At 39.0% G+C, this 20,091-nt stretch overlaps 1 protein-coding gene across 1 annotated transcript in view; it reads right to left on the bottom strand.

Annotated features, from left to right (window-relative positions):
- tspan4a (tetraspanin 4a) overlaps positions 1-20,091 on the bottom strand; it is a 126,776-nt gene that overhangs the window by 54,477 nt on the left and 52,208 nt on the right. Inside the window, exon 2 of the mRNA XM_073464786.1 lies at positions 8,572-8,763. Within this exon, the coding sequence (XP_073320887.1) occupies positions 8,572-8,763 (192 nt within the window). The remainder of the gene's footprint in view (positions 1-8,571; positions 8,764-20,091) is intronic.

Below are 20,091 nucleotides of genomic sequence, written 5' to 3' on the forward strand. Positions count from 1 at the left end.
TGCAGGACACCGACTTCTCAAGCCATCAGAATGGAGCTCCTCAGGGCTGAGCTTCTCTTGAACTATTTTCATGTTTTCAGCTTGTTTTATTGCAGCAGAGCAGTTGACAGCTCAGAAAACAGTGTCTATTAATCGACCAGAGATTGGATTTATATTGTAATGTTTACTCTACATTTAAGTAGACTTTGACATACAAGAACACTAGCTTTTATTGGCCACTAAACTCTAAATGCAGATTGCAAACATTATGAAAATGTATATAACACACTCCAGAGGCCCCCTTACACATACTCATGTTATTTATGTTGAGTCTTGTTCGACCAGCAGTGCTGATATCCCTTTTTAGCAAAGATTGATGCCTTCGCAGGTGTTTCAGGATGAGAACTATAATCAAAGTCTAGGCACAGGGATTGATTCCTTCGTGTTCATCCATGCTGTGATTTCCACAAGGTGGTATAGCTACAGAGGCTCAGCCATTACAGGCACCCAGTCATTCAGCAGCTCCAAAATCAATACCTTTTGGGATCCTGCTGCCTTGAGCCTATGTGGAGGGAAGCCTTTGAGGTGATAGCTGTGTTCTTTTTATGTGGTGGGTCTAATCATTTTTACAGGCTCTATATCTCAGGACTGAGTAAAGCTGCTCGGTATAAACAATCTCCTCCCATTTACACCACAGCGATCTCACCTTTCTGGCAATTTTGTGGGCAGTCACATCCTTTGTGCCCTTTGACTTGCACCAGTGTTGACTGTCTGAAGTAACTAGTGGAAACTGTAAGTACCCATTACCTTAATGAAAATTTCATTTCTGGGGAAATTCAGTGTCCCAAATGGCTCTTATTTTCAACTTAAAAGGACATAAATATTGGATTTTCTGACAGTATCTGCTTTAATGTCATGACCGGTGCACTGCACTCAAATGATAAAACAGACTTTAGCGAACCTGAAAGACTTGATTCTAAATCAAAAAGTGCTTCTCTATCAGATGTATTTATGACTACAACACAACAGCTGTTAGTTAAGAAACAAAAATCCTTAAAGGAGACCAATTATGCTTTTTCGTTCATTTTCACGCATGGAAAAGATCTTGACAGATAAAAAGATCAAAGTCCACACCAACAGAAGCTCCTCTCTCCAGAAGCTCACAGGAAACACTGATCCTGAAAAACCTCAGTCAGTAGTCCCGCCTTTCTTTTCCACGTGAGAATTGATTTTGCACAGCTGCAGTGTTGTTGTTGTCAGCGATGCTGGCTCAGGCATGTGTGAGCTGACCAATCAGAGGAGACTGAGTATTTGGGAGGGGGGGACTTAAAGAGACAGGAGCTAAAACAGAGCGTTTCAGACAGAGGGGAATACAGAGCTGCAGCACTGGACAGTATGAGGAAACGGATGTGTTTTTTGAGCATTAAAGCATGTAAACCTATTCTAGTAGGAACACAGATTAGAATTATGATCCTGAAAATAGGCATTATATGTCTCCTTTAAATATAATTATTAATAACAGTTGAACATCATATATTTTCAAGCAGAGCTCCTCCTTATTCGAACCAGTGCGAAAAGCAAAAATAGAGTTGTGAGGTGGGATGTGGACATATTTTCATGTTGACTGTAAATTCTCATTTGACTTTTTTTTTAAATAATAGTTCAAAGGAGCAAAAAGCAAACACTTTGGGTTGGTAGGTCAAGCCGACTACCAACCCAAAATATCAGTATTTGACCACCTTGATATGAGACTCAATAGACTATCTTACAAATTTCTCCTTTGATTTTTTTTATAGGAAATATCCTTATTCACTTTCTCAGAATTGGGTATCTGTCCAATAAGTATGAAGCTGGAGCCAGCAGCCAGTTAGCTTAGCTTAGCATTAAACTGGAAAGAGGCAGAAACGGCGAGCTTGACTTTGTCCAAAGGTAACAAACTCCACCTGCTGGCACCTCAGCTCAGTAATGGACATGTTTTGTCAAAACAAACACCAATTGCGCTCCAAGAATACACCCTTTGATCAAGATACTTACAAACTGGGATTTGGACGTTGATAGCAGCAGACACAACCAGATTTTATGCTCACTGGATAGATGGTGGACCCTGGTGGGCTTTTCTCTTTAAGCTGGCAGGGGTTAGAGTTGTAGCTTTAAGTTTTTATAAAACAACCAGATATTTTTGTAATGCATCTGCTCATCTGATGCACAGTTGATTCAAGCAGGAGAGTACTGTATCTTTGAAAGTTTGGGAAGAGCTCCAACAGTCACTTAATATTACAACAGGACAGAAAATGAAGAGAGCTTTACTTCCAGAACACCTGAAACACCTCCTGACATTTGTTCGCAATTCTGTTATAAATTTGCAAGAAAATATTGTTTTCATCGCCCAAAGCATGAAGCTGATAGAAAATAGTTTTTGGCCTTTTAAATGCTCTTTTTTGAGGGACCACTTTCCACACTGATATTGCAACCCTCGATTCCATTTTTGCAATTTTCTCCAAAGTCTGCTGCTGTACTTCTGCCAAAAAACACCAAGACCTGAGCTCACATGAAGAGAAGTCTGGCTGCATGTTAAGAAAATGACTGTATTAAGTGTAAAATTTGTATGAAAGCTAAAAATGTCTTTGAAGTTTTCCAGATCAGAGATGTGAAAAAGCATATTCTGAAAACTCTGATGTTTGTTGTTACAAATTACAAGACACACAAAACGCAATTATACTTTAGCCGGCACAGAGCATTACAGTATTTCCTGAAATATCTTACAGCAGTGTTGCAATATTCTCTGTGTCCCTTATCAGTGATCAACATGCTAATTAGCCCTGAAATTTGAAGGGAGAAAAGTCTTTTCTAATCTCCATGAAGAACGAGCGGCTCTGTCACTCATTAAGGCAGACTAATAATTCTCCCGGTCTCATTATATTGACACAGCGCAGGAATTCGTCTGGTCACTGTGGGGAGAATGTCATGGATCATGCTAATGATAGACACTCAAACTTATTCCCACAGAGCTCATAATTGCTTTCTCCTGGTGAGCCATTTTTCTTATGATTAACGCTATTTTAGAATAATTCTTCCGGATAAATGCTGCACAGTGCCGATGCTTAATTACATGAACTTGTTTGTTTATCAAAATACTTATCAATCTTGTGAGACTCTGGGGGTCACACTTTATCAGGGATTTGAAATTAGAGCTAAGCTCAAAATTAGTGTAAATTAGAGACTAAAAATCTTCAGTACTTGAAGTCAAACACTTCCTGTGCCCTGGTTTTACTGAGTATATCACTTATCACACCAATTTAGGTCAGTCAGACACTCCTACTCATCAAAATTCATGACACGCAATGCTTAAAAATGATTTTCTTCACATCTTGTTGGTTTTCTTTAAAAAAGTTCTAATTATTCATTTTACTATATATTTGCCTTCTGTCCACACTAGTTTTATTATATCGGTGGTAATCAGTGATTGGGATAATGCATTATAAAGTAAAGAGTACTTAAAATACAGAGTACTCAGACTACTTTTTTTTAGTAACAAGTAATGTAACATGTTAGTCTTGCAATACAAGTAAGCCATTATGTAGTTGTGTTTTCAAATAATCCATTACTGTAAGAATTTCGCTCTACCATTTCTTCCACTAAAAACAAAGAAAGTCCCCGATGTATTCGCACTATTTCTGTTTCACTCCTACTTCTTGGCAGGCAGCAGCACGCAGCCACCTGTGGAAATGTGTGTGTGCAGGTGTAACTCAGCTAGCAAGATAGCCAGAGCAGAGAGGCCAGCCTCCGGATCATTAGTCACCTGTTTAAATACGATGCGCTGTAGGCTATACAAGCCAATATATTCTTGAGGCAGCTCGTGAGGTTCGCTGTCTTGTTGTTAGCAGCCAAAAGTCTGCACAGCCACCCATCAGGTAACGTACTCTCGGTTTCTGTTTTCCTTCAGCTACTTTGGATAGTTCCACCTTTTCATTACAGTTGAATTGCAAAAACCAAAGAAGAGAAATGTTGTTAGGCTATATGCGACCCTGTACCGACTCAAATTCATGTTTTGTAATCAAACATAAACGATCAGCTGTGAATGGGATATTGGGTCGCTATATTCCTGTTATTACTGTCCAGCAGAGTTACAGATTATAGGTCGTAGAATGCTATTCAATGTCACTAGAGTTAATAAATGTCTAGGGAAATGTGCATCCTCTGGACAATATAAGCTGCATTTGCACAAGGAATTGCAAAGTGGTTTTTGGTTTTGGTAACGCAAAAGTATTCTAATGAGTTGCTTTTTAATGGCAGTAACGCTGTAACGTAACAAGTTACTTTCAAAAGTAAAGTTGCACAAAACTGGTGGTATTACATCACAAAATTAACCTAAAGGAGGCAAGTTTGGGGCACAATATACAGTCCTTAATTCTAATTCCTTAGTCCTTAATAGCTCATACTTTGTGTTTTTTGAAACTGTTTATATGTGTAGTGTTTGAAAAGTTTGCAAATAAAATGAAGTTTTGACTGGCCCAGATGTAATTACACAAAAAAAACCTGTAAATCAGTGCCATAATGGAGAGTGCAGCTATGATTCCACTCAAGCACTTGAGGTAAATAATAGGACTTTTCTAAGGTCAAGTTATATATAATTTAGATTCTTTCATTAGAAAAGCTATACATTGTTTTGACACCATGTTGGTTGAAAAGTAGTCAAAGTCATGACTGTGTTGCCCTGCTCTTTCCTTTAATTACAACAGTGCTTTTGTGTCTATACTTAAACATGAATGACAACAGCTGGTAATCCACCAAACAAACAAGCCGCGGCTGCTCTGCTGAGATTAGTGATGCTACTAAAAATATCTCCAGACATTAAACTGAATAAAAGAAGAGCAGCAGTATCAGTGGGGGTTCTGGCGGGGCCTGACAATAAGGCTAGACCCCTATATGGCCAATAAAAAGCTGTTTTCTCCAGGAAGCCTAGAAGCCAAGAGTTATCCATTAAGAAATGTAATTTTCATTTTAATAGAAAGATTAAATATTTTTCTTTCTTACATAATAGCTCTTGTTATTTGTATTCTGTTGTCATAGCTGCATTTGGCCCATTTTTCATAGAGTTTCTTCAAATTAGTGAAGCAGTGTGTCTCAGGATTGCAACGTGTGGGAAATTTTAAAAGGTTTGCATATGTTAATATGTATAAAAATAGTCAGCATTCAACTTGTAGCATGTAAGCAGTGTTATAAATATAGCCTGGTAACCAGCTGCCAGGATTTTGTGAGACAACTTGGTTAACACTTACAGAGATGGACAGTTTTCTGGGAAACACAAGTGTCAAGGGCAGTGGAAAAAAGCTAGATATGTTTACTTTATTGCCATTAATGCAACTTGAATTGCCCTTGTCCGCAAAGAAGCTGCTGTACTTGTACAAACATGTAGAACTATATGTTATGGAGGTTGTATAGCTTAAATGTATCGCACCTTGTTTGCTTTGATTCACCTGTTTCTGTATGAAGTGGCATTAGAGCTAGGGAAGTTCATTAATGCTATCCCCCAATGTCAGTGTCAGACTCAAAGCCTGGTACTTAATTTCACTTTGCCGTGAATCCTATTTTTAGCCTCAGAGGAAGTATATTATAGATGCAAGATAAAAGGATTACCACAATCTCGCCCAGGGATGATACCATTGTCCATAGCCGATGGCTGACAGTCATCGACATCTGAGCCTTGTTCAATAGTCACATCGAGATCTACAAGGCTCCCAACCAGAGAGCACAAAAAAGTAGTAGCTTCCTCAGTATAGCTATGTGGCTAACTTTATTTCAAGCTTCTGAGGCTGAACACAGCTAAGTTACAGACATGTGGTACTGAGATGCTTTTAAACCTGGCATGGGGACATACTGTATGTTGTATGTGGGAGTTGATCTAACTCTCTCAGGGAATAGATGTCTTGGCTGTGTGAGACAGTCAAAGGTTGCCATCAGAGCGACAATAGCAATTCCTGCCTTACAGCAACTCTGAGAGGACACACAACCTCAATTTCAGAAACACAGTAACATAGTAACACCACGCCCCCCAACAGCAACGTCATCGTCCACAGTGATGTTACACTGTGGACATCCTCATATGCCAGTTCAGTAAACATCACCCAGCCCTAAGTGGCATCATTGTGAGCTGACTACACACAGACACCAACAGCAATGTGGATGAAAACAGTTGGACTTCCCACAATTTCTTAATTTTTTGCAGTCAAGTCACCTATCGGGTTGTGTGTAAGTTCACAAAGTGCTTCACAGAGGTAAAAACTGTCAAGAGTATGACAGTTAAAACAGTAAAAAGAGAAAAAAAAAAAATGTGAGCAACAACAGCTTCAAACAACTCACACAATTATAAACACTAGACAACATAATGTGAGACAAAGGCCAGTTTGACTTAATGAGCCTTCAGCTGCTTTTGAAAGGCGTCAACAGAGACCACAGAATATAAGTCTATAGAAAGAGCTTTCAACAGTACTGGGGCAATCACTTCAGAGGTGCAACCACCTTTTGTCTTTCATCAAGTGTGAGGGAAAGGCAGTGAGCCGTGTTCAGAGGACCTAAGTGACCGACTCTTGATATAAGGATGGAGCAGGTCAGAGATGAACACAGGTGCCTGAACATGCAGAGCTATATGCTGTATGTGAGAACAAAAACCTTTAAATAAATCGTGAACTTAATGGCTCAACAAGCTAGACAGGCTATTATTTCCAGGTCCAGTGTGTAGGATTATGGGGGTTTTACAGACAGAAATGGAACATAATATTCATAATTATGTTTTTATTAGTGTATAAACACCTGAAACTGAGAATTGTTTCTACAGTAGCCCAGACTGGACAAACCAAACACTGATGGGGATTATGGTCATGACCATCAGCTTTTTTGGTAAAATTAAAGCAGAAATAGACAAATTTTAACCTAGTGTTCCCCTGTGGCATAACTGTTGGTGCCGCTATCGCAAACACAGCATCAGCAAAATGGCTACCGCTAGCAGCCTGGCTACTGTCCAAAGCAAAAAAACAACTGTAACAATCCCAATTTGACCTAGAAACCCTGATCTCAGCGCTTTGAAAAGGGAGAGTAAAACACCTGGTTGTATTAACAAGTAGGCAGGTATTGTTACTTCTAGTAGATCTAGTAGAAAGAACGCTGGTTTTGAACCGTGTAAAATCCTGCTGGTAAGGGGAAACACGTATCAGTGTGGGGAACAGTGTTGACACAACACTGCAACTCTCTATCGAGTGAAGGCCCGTCAGTTCACTTTTGTTTTACCTATCACTCTCCCTGTTTACCGTCTTTACCTCCTCTATCAGCAGGGCTCTTTTTCTTTTGCTGTGTTTCCACAGATATTTAAGTTGTTCAACTGTTACCTGGGCATAGAGAGCAGGTAGAACAATGCCTCTTCCTGTTTCAGTTGCACAATAGACACGCTTGTGCCGTAATTGCAGGAAAAATCAAATCCGTTGACAGGCCTAATAGCATAGTGAAAGCCAGGTTTATGGGAACCAAGTACCAGTAGAAGCAGCTGGAGCTTATTAATGTTAATGCTGCGGGTTTTTTTCCCAATGAACCACAGAGGTTTACTATTTCCATTCCTGTGTCTTTACTATTCTCTCAAAAACTGCATCATTCTGATGGTTGAAGGTTTTTTTTCCAGCTGAGGGTTTTCCTCTGGAGAAACGACTTGGCATTAGCCAATCACATTATGCCATTTGGCAGACAGGCAGTTGACAGCTAGCTCTGTGGCTGTCGAGTGTAAACTGACAGCTGGTGAATACTATAGCCTGAATGTCCAAGCTGAAACCAAATAAAAGACCATATACTTGTTTTAAGTTGAATCCCGAGCTTCAGGGTGTGTGTCTGTGAAGCTAACGTTAGCATTAGCCACTAAAAAGCAGAGGTATCATCAGTGTTGTCAGCGGCTGCCTGTTAGATATAAAACCTTAGAAGAAGGCAATCAAAAAACAGCATCTATGAAAACCTGCACACTTCCTCAACGCAATTAAATTAAAGAGTTTAATAATGTTGTCACCTTTTTTCGTTTATAAAAATTTTAACATTGCTGCCTTGTACACAGTACAGCAACACATCTAACAACCGAAAACACTGAGGCTGCATCAACATACTTTGATTACTTAAGGTTTTTCTTTCGTGGCTTTTGTGTTGATGAGGTTTTTAGACCCCGCCAGTACTTTACAATCTATTTATGAGACTCATAATAACTGTGCAGCTCCGCTTCTGTTTATCACAAACAAACCTCAAATGGAAAATGAAAGACTCCTTGTTTACGAGATACTTTTCTATGTGAAACTCACCCAAACAGCAGCTGTTCAAACCACTCGCTGCAAAAGCTTTCGTGAAATATTTGATCCGACACACGGTTTGAATCTCCAGCATGTCATATCAATCGATGATCAACCAGCACCGAAGCAGAAACTCAAACTGTATGAGAATGTCAAAACTTATTACTTGAGCGATGTTTTTGTCATGCCAGCAATAACAAAATGTAAAACAAGAATGTGGAGTTATCACATCAGAAGTCAGCCATATTATCAAAAACCATCCTGGCAAATGACTTACTGTCAGCAGCAGAGGGCGGCTCTCTTTGACAGCTCCCACACATCCCAGACAGCCGATCACCATGATGATGGTCCCCACTGCGATGAGCAGGTTGGCTGCCGACAGGGAGGGCAGGGATGATGACAGGGTGGCAAAGTTCCCCTGGGTCACTGAGAGCCAGACTCCCACCCCCAGTATGCCACATCCTCCCAACTGTAGAGGAAACACAAAGAGGTGCGAGGCTGTCAGAGTGCTGAAAACACAATCACAGAAACATAGTTGAACACAGTGATGCATACAAACATGTGCATTCCTGTTGTGGCTTCCAGTTTGTTTTTTAAACACTGTGCCAGTGGGAGCGTACAAAGATTGAAGAGGGAAAACTCTTGTCAAAAACTCAGCAACTGGGAAAAAAAGATCAACAGAGGTAGCAGAGCAAAGCAACCTGAGCATCCGAACAAATCCCATTTCAAGTCTACATCTGGGAAATGTGTTTATTTGCTTTACTGCAGCGAGTCAGTGAGAAGATTAACACCACTTCCACATCTGTGTAATAAATTATATCACTTGCGCCTTGAAAAACATTTAACAAACAAACACTCAAGGTAATGGACAAAATAAACATTAATTACAACTACTATGACATCATTCAGAGGTAAAACCTTCAAAATTTGTGTGTTTTTCCGATGCTTGTTTAGTACACAAAGTGATCAATGGTCTGTGTCCTCCCCCGTTGAAGAGTTAATAACACTGCACTCAGGTAATGAGAGGATAACAAGGCTGACCAACAGAGGTGACCGCGTTACAGCACAGATCCTCTGAGTTTGGCAAATCAGCTCTCCATGTTAGAACAACTTATTCTTCAAACTGAGCATAAAGTAATATAGGAGAGTGCTGCAGCTTCACTGATTTTGAGATTTAAAATTAAATCATGGCTAAAATCAACCCAATCATGTAATCATCATTAAACTAATGAACAACTAATGAATGTTGTTGTTGTTGTTGTGTTGGCGTTGCTGATGTTCATTGTCTTGTAACTGTTATTTTACTCTGTAGTGTTAATTTTCTGAACAGAGATATTGTCTCTGTCTCCTGCCAAGGGACTACAGGTGTAGTTTGTTTATAGCTATATTTAAATTTTATCTATATCTATGGCAAAGCAGCTGTGCACTGTCACTCTCAAATAAACAAATACATAAACTAATAATCGCTGACTTTCACTATTTTAATCACATATAAGTTTTCCTTCTAATTCTATTAGTTCTGAGATGTGTGATTCACTCTGGGAGTAAACAGAATAAACAATTTGAATGAATAAATAAACATATTTGATAAACACTTCCCCTTAACTTTATATGTCAGTGATTCCAGTGTGGGCTGTGAAAGTAATGTCAATAAAAATGTTTCCCTTTTTTGGTGAAATTATGATAAAATATTTACATTTAAAAGAGTAATCAGAACTGATGAAACAAGGGAGTGAAATAACATGTAATTCTTCATTTATCTGACCTATTTGTATCTGGTGCTGTGTTGAAGTGTCTGTTTTAAGGAAAATACTTCATCTTAGTCTTGTGTGTCGATCAGAGTTGTGATTTAAAGTTTGGGTGAGCCCCCGAGGATTTTCCAATTTTAAACTGGGCCGTGTCATTCCTAAGCTTGGGAATGGCTGTAATGTGTAATAACTGAAAAAACACACATGAGGTTTATTTATATGTCTGCATTAATTTAATTTAATCAGACTTATATCTAATTTATTCACATTAACTTCATAGAAAAAACACTGCATTTGATGTGACCTTTAACACTGAACTTAAGACGGAAAGTTTACATGTAATTAAAAAACTTAAAGTCACTGTTACTCAGTATTACTCATAATTGTTTGAGTGTAAAGTGCTGCAGCCAGCAGCTGGTTAGCTTAGCATAGCATTAACAGCAATAGTAACAAACTTTATCACCTGTAAAGATTACTAATTGCCATGTCATACCTTGCTCACCTGAGCCGTTCAAAAACCAAAGTGAAGACGTGACAAGTTGTGACTGTTTCTTGCCATCAAATGGTTACTTCCTGAAATCTTCACTGGTTCCCTGGCAACAGGGCTCGGTGAGTAACTGTAATTCGATTTTTGACATTAACGAGGTATCACGCGTTCATTAGCTTCAGAGGTGTTGGTGGGTGGAGGTGATAGGCTTATCAGCTGCCTCCTGGAGCTACATCTTTACTGTACAGTTGTGAGAGCGACTTCATCTTCATCTCACTCCTGGCATGAAAGAAAATAATTCATACAAACTGTTTCTCGAAGCTAACTTTTACACCTGCAGTTCAGTTTCCTTGGCCCCGAACAAAGAAAAACAAATACTGAGAGAACTTTCACACTCAATAAATGATAAATCATGCAGCCATGCATCATCAACTCTTCGTGGACCCATATGGGAAAATCAAACACCAGCGACTCACAGCAGGTCATGTAGCACTTCTGTGTGTTTGTTTGATTTCTCTGTTGTTACAAAGAGCTCACAAAGACATAACTGTTTATGAGCATGATTAGTCCTGAAAGTAACTGGGCCTCATGTCTGATGAACAATGGTGGGAACAGCACAAACTAAAAAGGGGCGTCTTGTTCTGTAATATTATAGGAGGGATAGTAACTGTGTGGGTTTCTCTCTCGCTTTTTAATGAGGGAACTGCTCTTTTATCTTTCTGATGTATCTGGAAAAAATCCCCTGCACCCATGTGCTGACACGTTAGCATGTTTATCAAATGATGTTGCTTAACTATAAAGGCTGCTCAAATGGATCTCTGTGGACATTGGTTTCATCAGAGTTCACACACAAAAAAAACCCACATACATTTGATAAAAACCTCAAAGCTTAAGTGAAATCAAATAACTCCTCTCACAGTCCAGCAGATAGTCTGCCTTACTTTCACAAACGGCACAAAAGTTTGATTAGAAGCAACCTTGCTATTTCTGTCCAGTTCACTTGACAGCTTTCACATTATCCAAACTGTACAAAATCAAAGAGGCAAACACACCAGAGTTTGTGTGGACTGGACCACTAAAAGATTCAACCACACTGGTACAGAGATGTCTGAAGGCATTCATTTAAATCAATACCAAAATTGGCACTGCACCAAATTGGATGTGTTTACATTTACAGTCTTAATTTGGTGGAGGTTTTGGTAAATCTTTTCGTTTCAGGTGCAGTTTTATCACATTTTACCTCCATTAGGATGTTGACTGTCGACAGTGACAAACGGGAAAAGGAGAGAAACTATTAAAAATAGCCCCAAAACTGCAATCAGACTGGGATTATGGTGTTTTTTTTGTATCTTAGACTACCCACCCACTGAACCCTGTCTTATTGAATGTATATATTACTACAATATAACTAGTTTTGCCAATCACTTGATGTTGAAAAAGTAATCATTGTCTAGATTATGTTCACAAGCAGAGACAACCAGAGGCCAGGGTGTGCATCCTCAGTCAAGTCTGTGGTTCGGTTTAGGCACCGAAAGCACTTTAGTTCATGTTAGAGAAACACTGAGGTTTTGGTTGAATTTTTAACACATTATGTGTTTCATGATTGAATTCACTGCAGACGTTTTCTGTATTTAACAAAAACTATGATCTTTCTCTGATCATGACCAAGTGCTGTCAGTGTCTATAACCATGAAAAACTTTAATAATGCTGCAGTGCCCACCAGACTGGATTGTTTGAACAATGAAATACTGTGCAAATGAACATTTTACGATATGTCCAATATCAACCAGCAGTAGGGGGAAAAATAAATTTTCTCTTGACAGATTATGCCTTGATGCAGAAAATCCAGTAATAGGAAAATCAAAACCCAATTCTCAACATAATTATTGGCCTGTAACAATTTTGTAAGATCAGGCTGTACGTTTGTCATGACTGAACCAACTGTAAGGTGAAATGTGATGGATGTGAACATGCGCATGTTTACGTTCTATGCATGAATTGAAATATGCTGCGTAGTAGTGATCAATAAAAAAATCAAGATGCATCGATTATCCTTTAACAATCACATCGTAGCCCTCTGAATGGGAATCGTATCAAATCAAATTGTGATGTGCCTTGAGGTTTTCACTCTATCAACATGTTTGTCCAGCCCAGTCGGCAGGATACTGTTAGCAGTTAACGTTTCTGCAATTCACAGGGACGTCCAAGGATGACTATTGCAGCAATCGTGGTAATCATGTTCACATTATTTGTCACCTTTCACTTCAGGAGGTGGAGGGGACAGCGGTGCTGTTAATACTGCCAACAAGGCTGCCAAACAGCCTACCACAGTTCAAGTCACACCAGTGGATATGTTTAAGGATACCTGGGGACATTTCCAGCCATTTCTGTGGCGACTAAAACTGGCTATTATTTAAAGGAGGTTGGACCATCTCCAGCCGTGATTGTGACGACCAGAACAGGTATTTAAGCCAAACCATGATGCTTTCGTAACTTGTGGTTATTGTGCGTAAACCTAAACAGAGCATAAGCACAGTGTTGTGACTAGAAAGAAACAAATATTTCAACCGTAATAATCTTAAAGTTTCTTGGTCCCAGTTAACGTACTGTAATCCGGTCGTGATGACTTTTTCTTCAGTATGTATTTGCTGTTGCAAAATTAGCATTGTTGCAAATTATACAAACAATTCCAACAATTTCTAGGGGATAATTTCTAAGGTTGACCCACTGCAGCTCTGAACTTGTTCTGGTAACATGGTCTGTTATACTTTGAACAATTCAAAAACAGACGGTCTAAATTTCTCATTACACACAGCATTGTGAGATTAAACTAATTATCACCTCCACAAAGGAGGTTAGGTCGTTAATATATGAGACCAATTACAGTCGGTTGGTGCCACCATTTGAAGAATTCAGCTGTTTTGGAAGGAAATCTGCTCTCTTTGTAGTCCAAAGCCGGCGTGAATCCTGTTTTTCCTTCTTTCAATGTTTTTTACTTGAGAACCACAGCATGGTTTCCTTCACAGACACCAAAAGACAGTGAGGAAGAAAAACAGTAACAAATTTATGATGAACATCAATAAGAAATTTCAAATGTGTCTATAGGAAACATCCATCACACACACTCACACACTCTTGATGGCCACTTGACAGGACTTCCAAAGGCAATAAGATTTACATGGCGAGATAGACGATTATTGTTTCCCCCACCACAACTTTTCTTTCTATTTCCAGCTTTAACACAAGATCTCATTTAATGAGCTCTTGAGCTGGAAGTAGGGCAAGGCGGAAATAAAAAGCACTCATGTGGGGCTCCATTCACTGCGGCAGGTTTCTGCTCACTATCTAACACGGCCGGGAGATGGCAAATTAAGGGTCCTTGGGTCAGTGTCACTCACAACAGACCCTTATTACGCCCCAGTGTACATTCTTAATGAAGATTGGCCAGAGTAAGAAGGGTGAAGAATGAAATGGGAAAGCTGGGAATTGATGGTGGTCAGCATTTTGAGAGCAGATTCTTAAGCTCACTGGAGAGGAACAGAAGCATTGTTTGGATCTTGAAACATGGGGGCAGTTAACGCAGTTCAGATATCTTTAGATTTTTCACTCTATAATTGCACAATTCTCAAGTTTTTCAGAGTAAAATGAAATTAAGATGTGAGACACTGTGCTCCGGTGACTTTCACAACAGGAAATCGAAGTGAGTGAAATCAGAGTCCTCATTCAACCTCGTTAAATTTATTTTCAGCAGCAGAAGTTTGCTTATGTTGCAAATGTACATTTCAAATACCAGTTTCTGTCGCCACAAACACGGCTGGAAATTGTCACAAGGTCTCTTAATTATAATTATAAATATCCAGTGGTGTCATGGTTACAAATCACAATCTGGAACTGTGGCACTGCTCCATCCTATAGGGGGTAAAAATAGTGATCAATGCTTATTATACCATGCGGAGTGACAGTCACACAACACACCGCTGGATGCCAGCTACAGGCTGATAGTCAACAGATGTACATCACTCAACATCTGTTGCTATTTATTGCCTACTGCAGTTTAATCAGTGTTTTCTGTGCTCTCTCAATTTGATAACATCTATCTTCAAAGGCTCATGTCTTGCTTCAGCACAATCTTTCTAAGATCTCTCCTGTTTTTTCACTTGGTTTCACGACTGAAAAAAAAAAAAAAATTCTCCTGAAGAAAAAAAAACATAACAAACTTACTAACAAACCTTATTTTTCACCACTTCTCAAGTCATAAACACAGGAGAGAAAACAATTTGGGTCAGAAAAAAGATTCCTCACTTGCTCCTTAGCCCAGAAAGAGAGAGAGAATTTGAAATAGTAAAAAGCTGAACAGAGGAAGAGATAAAGAAGCCCTAAGACTTCCCCGTCCGTGTGCCGGTCATGGTCTAGAGTCCGATTTGAGACGCAGAAAAGGAGTTGAAAGATGACAGTTGAATTCAGATGCAATTGTTGCAATTATTCTTATTTTTGTAAAAAGCATTTAAAAAATGTAGCCTTGGACGCCCAGCCCAAATGACACCATTGGAGGGGACAATATCACAACATGGATACAGTTTAACTAAGTACATTTACTCAAGTACTGTACGTAATGCATGTTGGAGGTTCTTGTATTTTCCTTGAGTATTTCCATTTTCTGCTGCGTTATACCTCCATAAATGTTTTACTTTTTAATGCATTTATATGAAAACGTTGCTAGTTATCATACAGATTGCGTGATGCAGAAGAGTCAAAGGGAGTTCATTTTGAAATTAATTTATTCTATCAGCTGGAAAATCAACAGGATAAAACACTGATTCAGATGATCGGATCAATAATTGGCCAGGCAGATAATCAGTTGACCTATTTTACACAATATACACTGTACATACAAATAATTTACCTTTAATTGCACTTTAAACACTCAAGCTGGCAATAGACAAGTTTTCTGCTTCAACGTATCATCATGAGGTTGATTGCATAATGTGATAGATACAGAATAATTAAACTATCTGCGTTTACTTTGGTTCCCTATAAACATCACTATCGCTGTACAATTTTAGTCTGCCACCAGGCACGTGGTCACCCGGGAAAAACAAGGTGATCCATTTCTATTACAGACAACATGATTGAATAAACTCATGTTTATGCATGTGTTGTTGTTTCATGTGACTCTGACAGAAAAGACCCAGTTGTCTTCACAACAGCTGCGCAAACAGTAATACCACTTGGAAATGTGAGGGGGAGGAAGCTGTCTGTTGCAACTTTAAGTATGACTTTTCAGTACTGTACTGCATTCTACAGACCATAGGGCATATTCATTCATGTCAAACCAAGTCCTCCTAACAACTACATGAATTACCAACTATCACTAATTGTTCAGCTATACACAGACATGTGAACAGTGTTGTTTTCCTTGTGCTGCAGCCTTTACATCAATAAGGCACATTCAATTCAGACTTGAATTTTGTTGGAAGCTCTATCTAAAAATAAAAACCCATCATTATTTCCCACAGCCAAAGGTCATGTCTTCTAATTGCATACTTTCTTCTGACCAGCTGTACAAAATGAGAATACATTCCATTCACAGTGATCTAATACAGAGAAAAGCAAGAAATCCTCACACTGGAGCAGCTGAAACCAGCAGTTGTTTGCCAGTAGTAACTTGATTAATGGCTTAATTTTCTGTTAATCAACTGATCGATTAATTGACAAATCATTTCAACACTACAATACTGAGTAAATTATTGAATATCTTAATGAAGGACTGACTCGTTGAAACATTTAATCAGCGGTCTCGTTTGTGCAGTTGGGTTTGAAGTTACACAAAAATTATTTTACGGGCACTTTCACTTCCACTGAGATCGCAACTGGTCTTGATTAGCACCCGTCCCAAAAACAGCAGCTTAAATCTTTACAGTCTTGCAGATTTTCAGTGTTTTAATTGATGCTGCCATCTGGACTGCCTCCTCTCGCAGCAGGTTTGTTTATTTGAGCAGAGCCTCTGAAGAGAACATACAGTTTTCTTCAATGATTGCATATTAACTAGGCTGTCTTTATTGCAACAGAAACATAACACAAGTTGGCACACTGGAACAAAACTATTTACATTAATATAATTCTGATGATAATGTGATGAAAAGACATCTCTCTGAATCACTTCCACAATGAAATATATATGTGCAGTAGATGTACTTGACTCCTGGGCTTGCGATGTACAGTATAATACAGGTGGAAGTTTTAATGAGATACTTTCACTCTACATGAATGCAAGTGCTCTGATCTCATTGCAATTATGAGCACTCCATCCAGAGCATGGGTCAGGAATACATATTGATATAATTATATTAGTATGATGAAGCGTGAATAACCTGAATTCTTATACATACATGTATGAAATGTGAAGCTCTCTGGGCCAGGGGTTAGTGGAAAAAGATTCTCATGAACAGCACAGCCAGGACTGTTGGTTTTTATTCACCAGCTTCATGTATTATTTCTTTTGTGACGCTTTGATGTGTGAATCATGTATTCAGTTTGTCTTGAAACAGTGTGAATTCTGGTCCTTAAACCTGCTCTAATGGTTAGAGCCTGGTGATGAGCTTTTTGATATATTTCATTCTTTGGATCTGTTTTACCTTTGCAATGCAAATGATGAAAGTGATAAAGAACATGGTGGGAGGACATATTTCTGCACTGTCTTGTCTTGTAAAAACAGCTAAATTGATCGGGGTCAAAGTCCTTAAATTCACCACCAATTTGCCATCCTTGGCCCAATCCAAATGTCCACACTCATAGGCTTCTGCGAAGGTTTAGGGCTGTCCCACTGCCAAATCTTCAAGTGCATGAGGGCTCTCTCACTGATAATTTGAGCCTTTTATGGCCACTTTCCACAAGTCCACATTCCTGCAGATTTACCCCACACTTTATAGCATACACTTTAAAAACAACTCAACAAAATTCCAGATGCTTTCACCATTCTATATGTAATGTTTTTTTATTTACAATAACATCTGACATTTTCTGCTAGACCTGATTCTCTACTTAAATCAGTTTATTAAAAAACAAAAAAGTAATTAGCTCTTAAGACAATTAGACCCCTAAATTCATCCACCACACTCTTTAAAACTGTTTATGTATTTATTTTTTTCTTTGAATTAACATAAAGGGACTCAAACTACAGTTTTGTTTTTTAAACCCTGGTCTTGTTACCTTGTAACCTTCTAAAACGTAAAATAAAAAGTCCAAACCCTACAAGGTAGAGTGAAAACGTCACAAAGTCCTGTCCCATTCCTATTATACCTTTTCAGCCACTTGCAGACTTTCATGGGCTTAAGGCCTGAAGGGGGACATTGGGATTGGGCCCTTGAGACTTGCAGATCAATACATAAATATTGATACATCCGATCCCAAATGTGTCTCTGCTCTGGGATCGATTTTCATATTAAAAGACATTTAAGCTCAGTAATATAGGGTCAATGTATATTTTTACCATCGACAAGGACACAGTAGAGAGTAAGAACGCTATGATCAGAATCTGGTATATATCATATCCCGTTGACAGGAACTTCTTCTGTCATGGTCATGTACGAACTTCAGCTCTAGAAATGTGTAAGGTTGAGTCCTGAGAACAGCAGTGACACTGCATGTGATGTGTGTGTGAGGTCTGTGAGATACTGTGGCAACACCACAAACCTTGTTAAACCTCTGAGATTTAATCAACATACAGAATATGAGGTTATGCAGCAACGGTTAATAGAAGAGGAGAAGAGATGTGCTGCTAGGACCCGACAAATTTAATTCATAGTCGTTTGGGACTGGCAGGCATTTGTTTTGTGTGTTTGTGTGCTGATGTTCAAACAACATAAGTTTCCCACATTCTTAAAACTACAGAATGCTGTTTTATTAAGCATGCGTACAAAGTATCTGTATCGTAATGGTATCAGCGATAACAGCCTGGATTTTACTTGGTATTTGAATTGGAAAAGTAATATCATACATCACCAGTGATTGACGTTGGTGCGACCACTGTGACTGACAGAAACATTTTCATAAGAAACTAGATTTTTCTTTCCAGGACGTCTGAAATATGCCTGAGTATTTCATCCTATTCTCCATTTCTCGGTCCTTCTCACACTAACTGAGGAGGATGCGGTGCAGCACCATAGCAGACAACACGCTGTGCAGTGCCAGAAACAGGTTGTGTTTGCTCAAAGGGGCAAACGGTGTGAAAATTTGTCATAAATTGTGAGAAATGCCTGGAGAATCGTGACTCCAGGAGGAAACCGGGAGAGGGCAATGAATTGTCACCACCTTTGGGGTAATTTGTTACATACAGGGATGCTCTATTCAAGTTTTTTGGCCTCGATCCCGATCCAAGTCCTTTAATATTGGGTATCTGCCAAAACCAAGTCCAATCTGACATTAAAAACAACAGCTATGGCCTACCATTTTTTTTTCATTAGCAACTTAATCTAAATCCTGAAGGCTCTAGTTCAAAACTGTTTATGTGATAATGTTAAATTACTGCTATGATATGGATGATGGTTTAATGTGACTCCTGAGATGGACATGATGCTATACGCTGGAGAGAAGACATATCACAATGTTGGAGTCACAGGCAGACAAAACACAGCAGTGTAACTATTTACTGCTTTTATTCCAATGGACAAGAGTCAAAATTCCTACAGCTGCCAGAGGGCTTTGTCACTTGAACATAAACATGTTTTTTGGGCATATTTTCTGAACTAACTCATGCTGTCATTTTCCTTGGAAGGACAGTCTCGTTTTAGCTCTAGCTCTTGGTCTACGCCAGCTTTTGAGAAAAAATATCTGGCTCTCTAACTGCTCCATGTTTGACTTTCTCCACCAGCCAGTCGTTTACTTTGGTCCTATGCCTTTTGCTGCTGGGCAAAGCTGGTGCTGGGCCGGGTAGTGAACACTTTGGTTTCATATGGGAGGGTTGGTTTTAGCCTCAGGGCCTCAGAACCAAAGTTGGCTAAGATTTGTGCAGAGCTGGGTTGGGTATTGATTTTGAATGGGTTCAACATGAAGCACAGCCTTTTCGCTTCACGTAAATTATCACATTATATTAAAAAATGTAACTTGATGGAACCTTAAACTGTTTTGCCTGATGAGGCACACAATTCAACTTCAGTATGCTAGACTTTGAAAGGCCATAAAAGCCACTCACATGTTTAATTTTAATAAAACTTGGAGAGTTAATAACTTCTCTCAGACAGTGTTGGCCTGAGGCGTGTGTATCATTTCTGAGGGTCTCCGTGTTTCATTTGATTAATATTTGCATCTGACATTTTTTTTATTTAAATCGAAACCCAGCCTACACGTTTCTCAGGTGTCAGCACTGAGCAACTTTCCAAACCACGACGGTACTGCCAAAATAAAACTCTCTGTCATGTGGCTGCTGATCGCAGCTGAAGCAAACTGTTTGATAATATTTTTGTTGAACATACAAAGCTCCACCATCAGTAGATGTCACAGTGTGAAAAGCAAAGAATTATATAATACCTGCGAAAAACAACAAGTTCTCATTCACCAATTATT

The sequence above is a fragment of the Pagrus major genome, chromosome 4 (assembly GCF_040436345.1).
Source record: "Pagrus major chromosome 4, Pma_NU_1.0".
Taxonomy (NCBI): domain Eukaryota; kingdom Metazoa; phylum Chordata; class Actinopteri; order Spariformes; family Sparidae; genus Pagrus; species Pagrus major.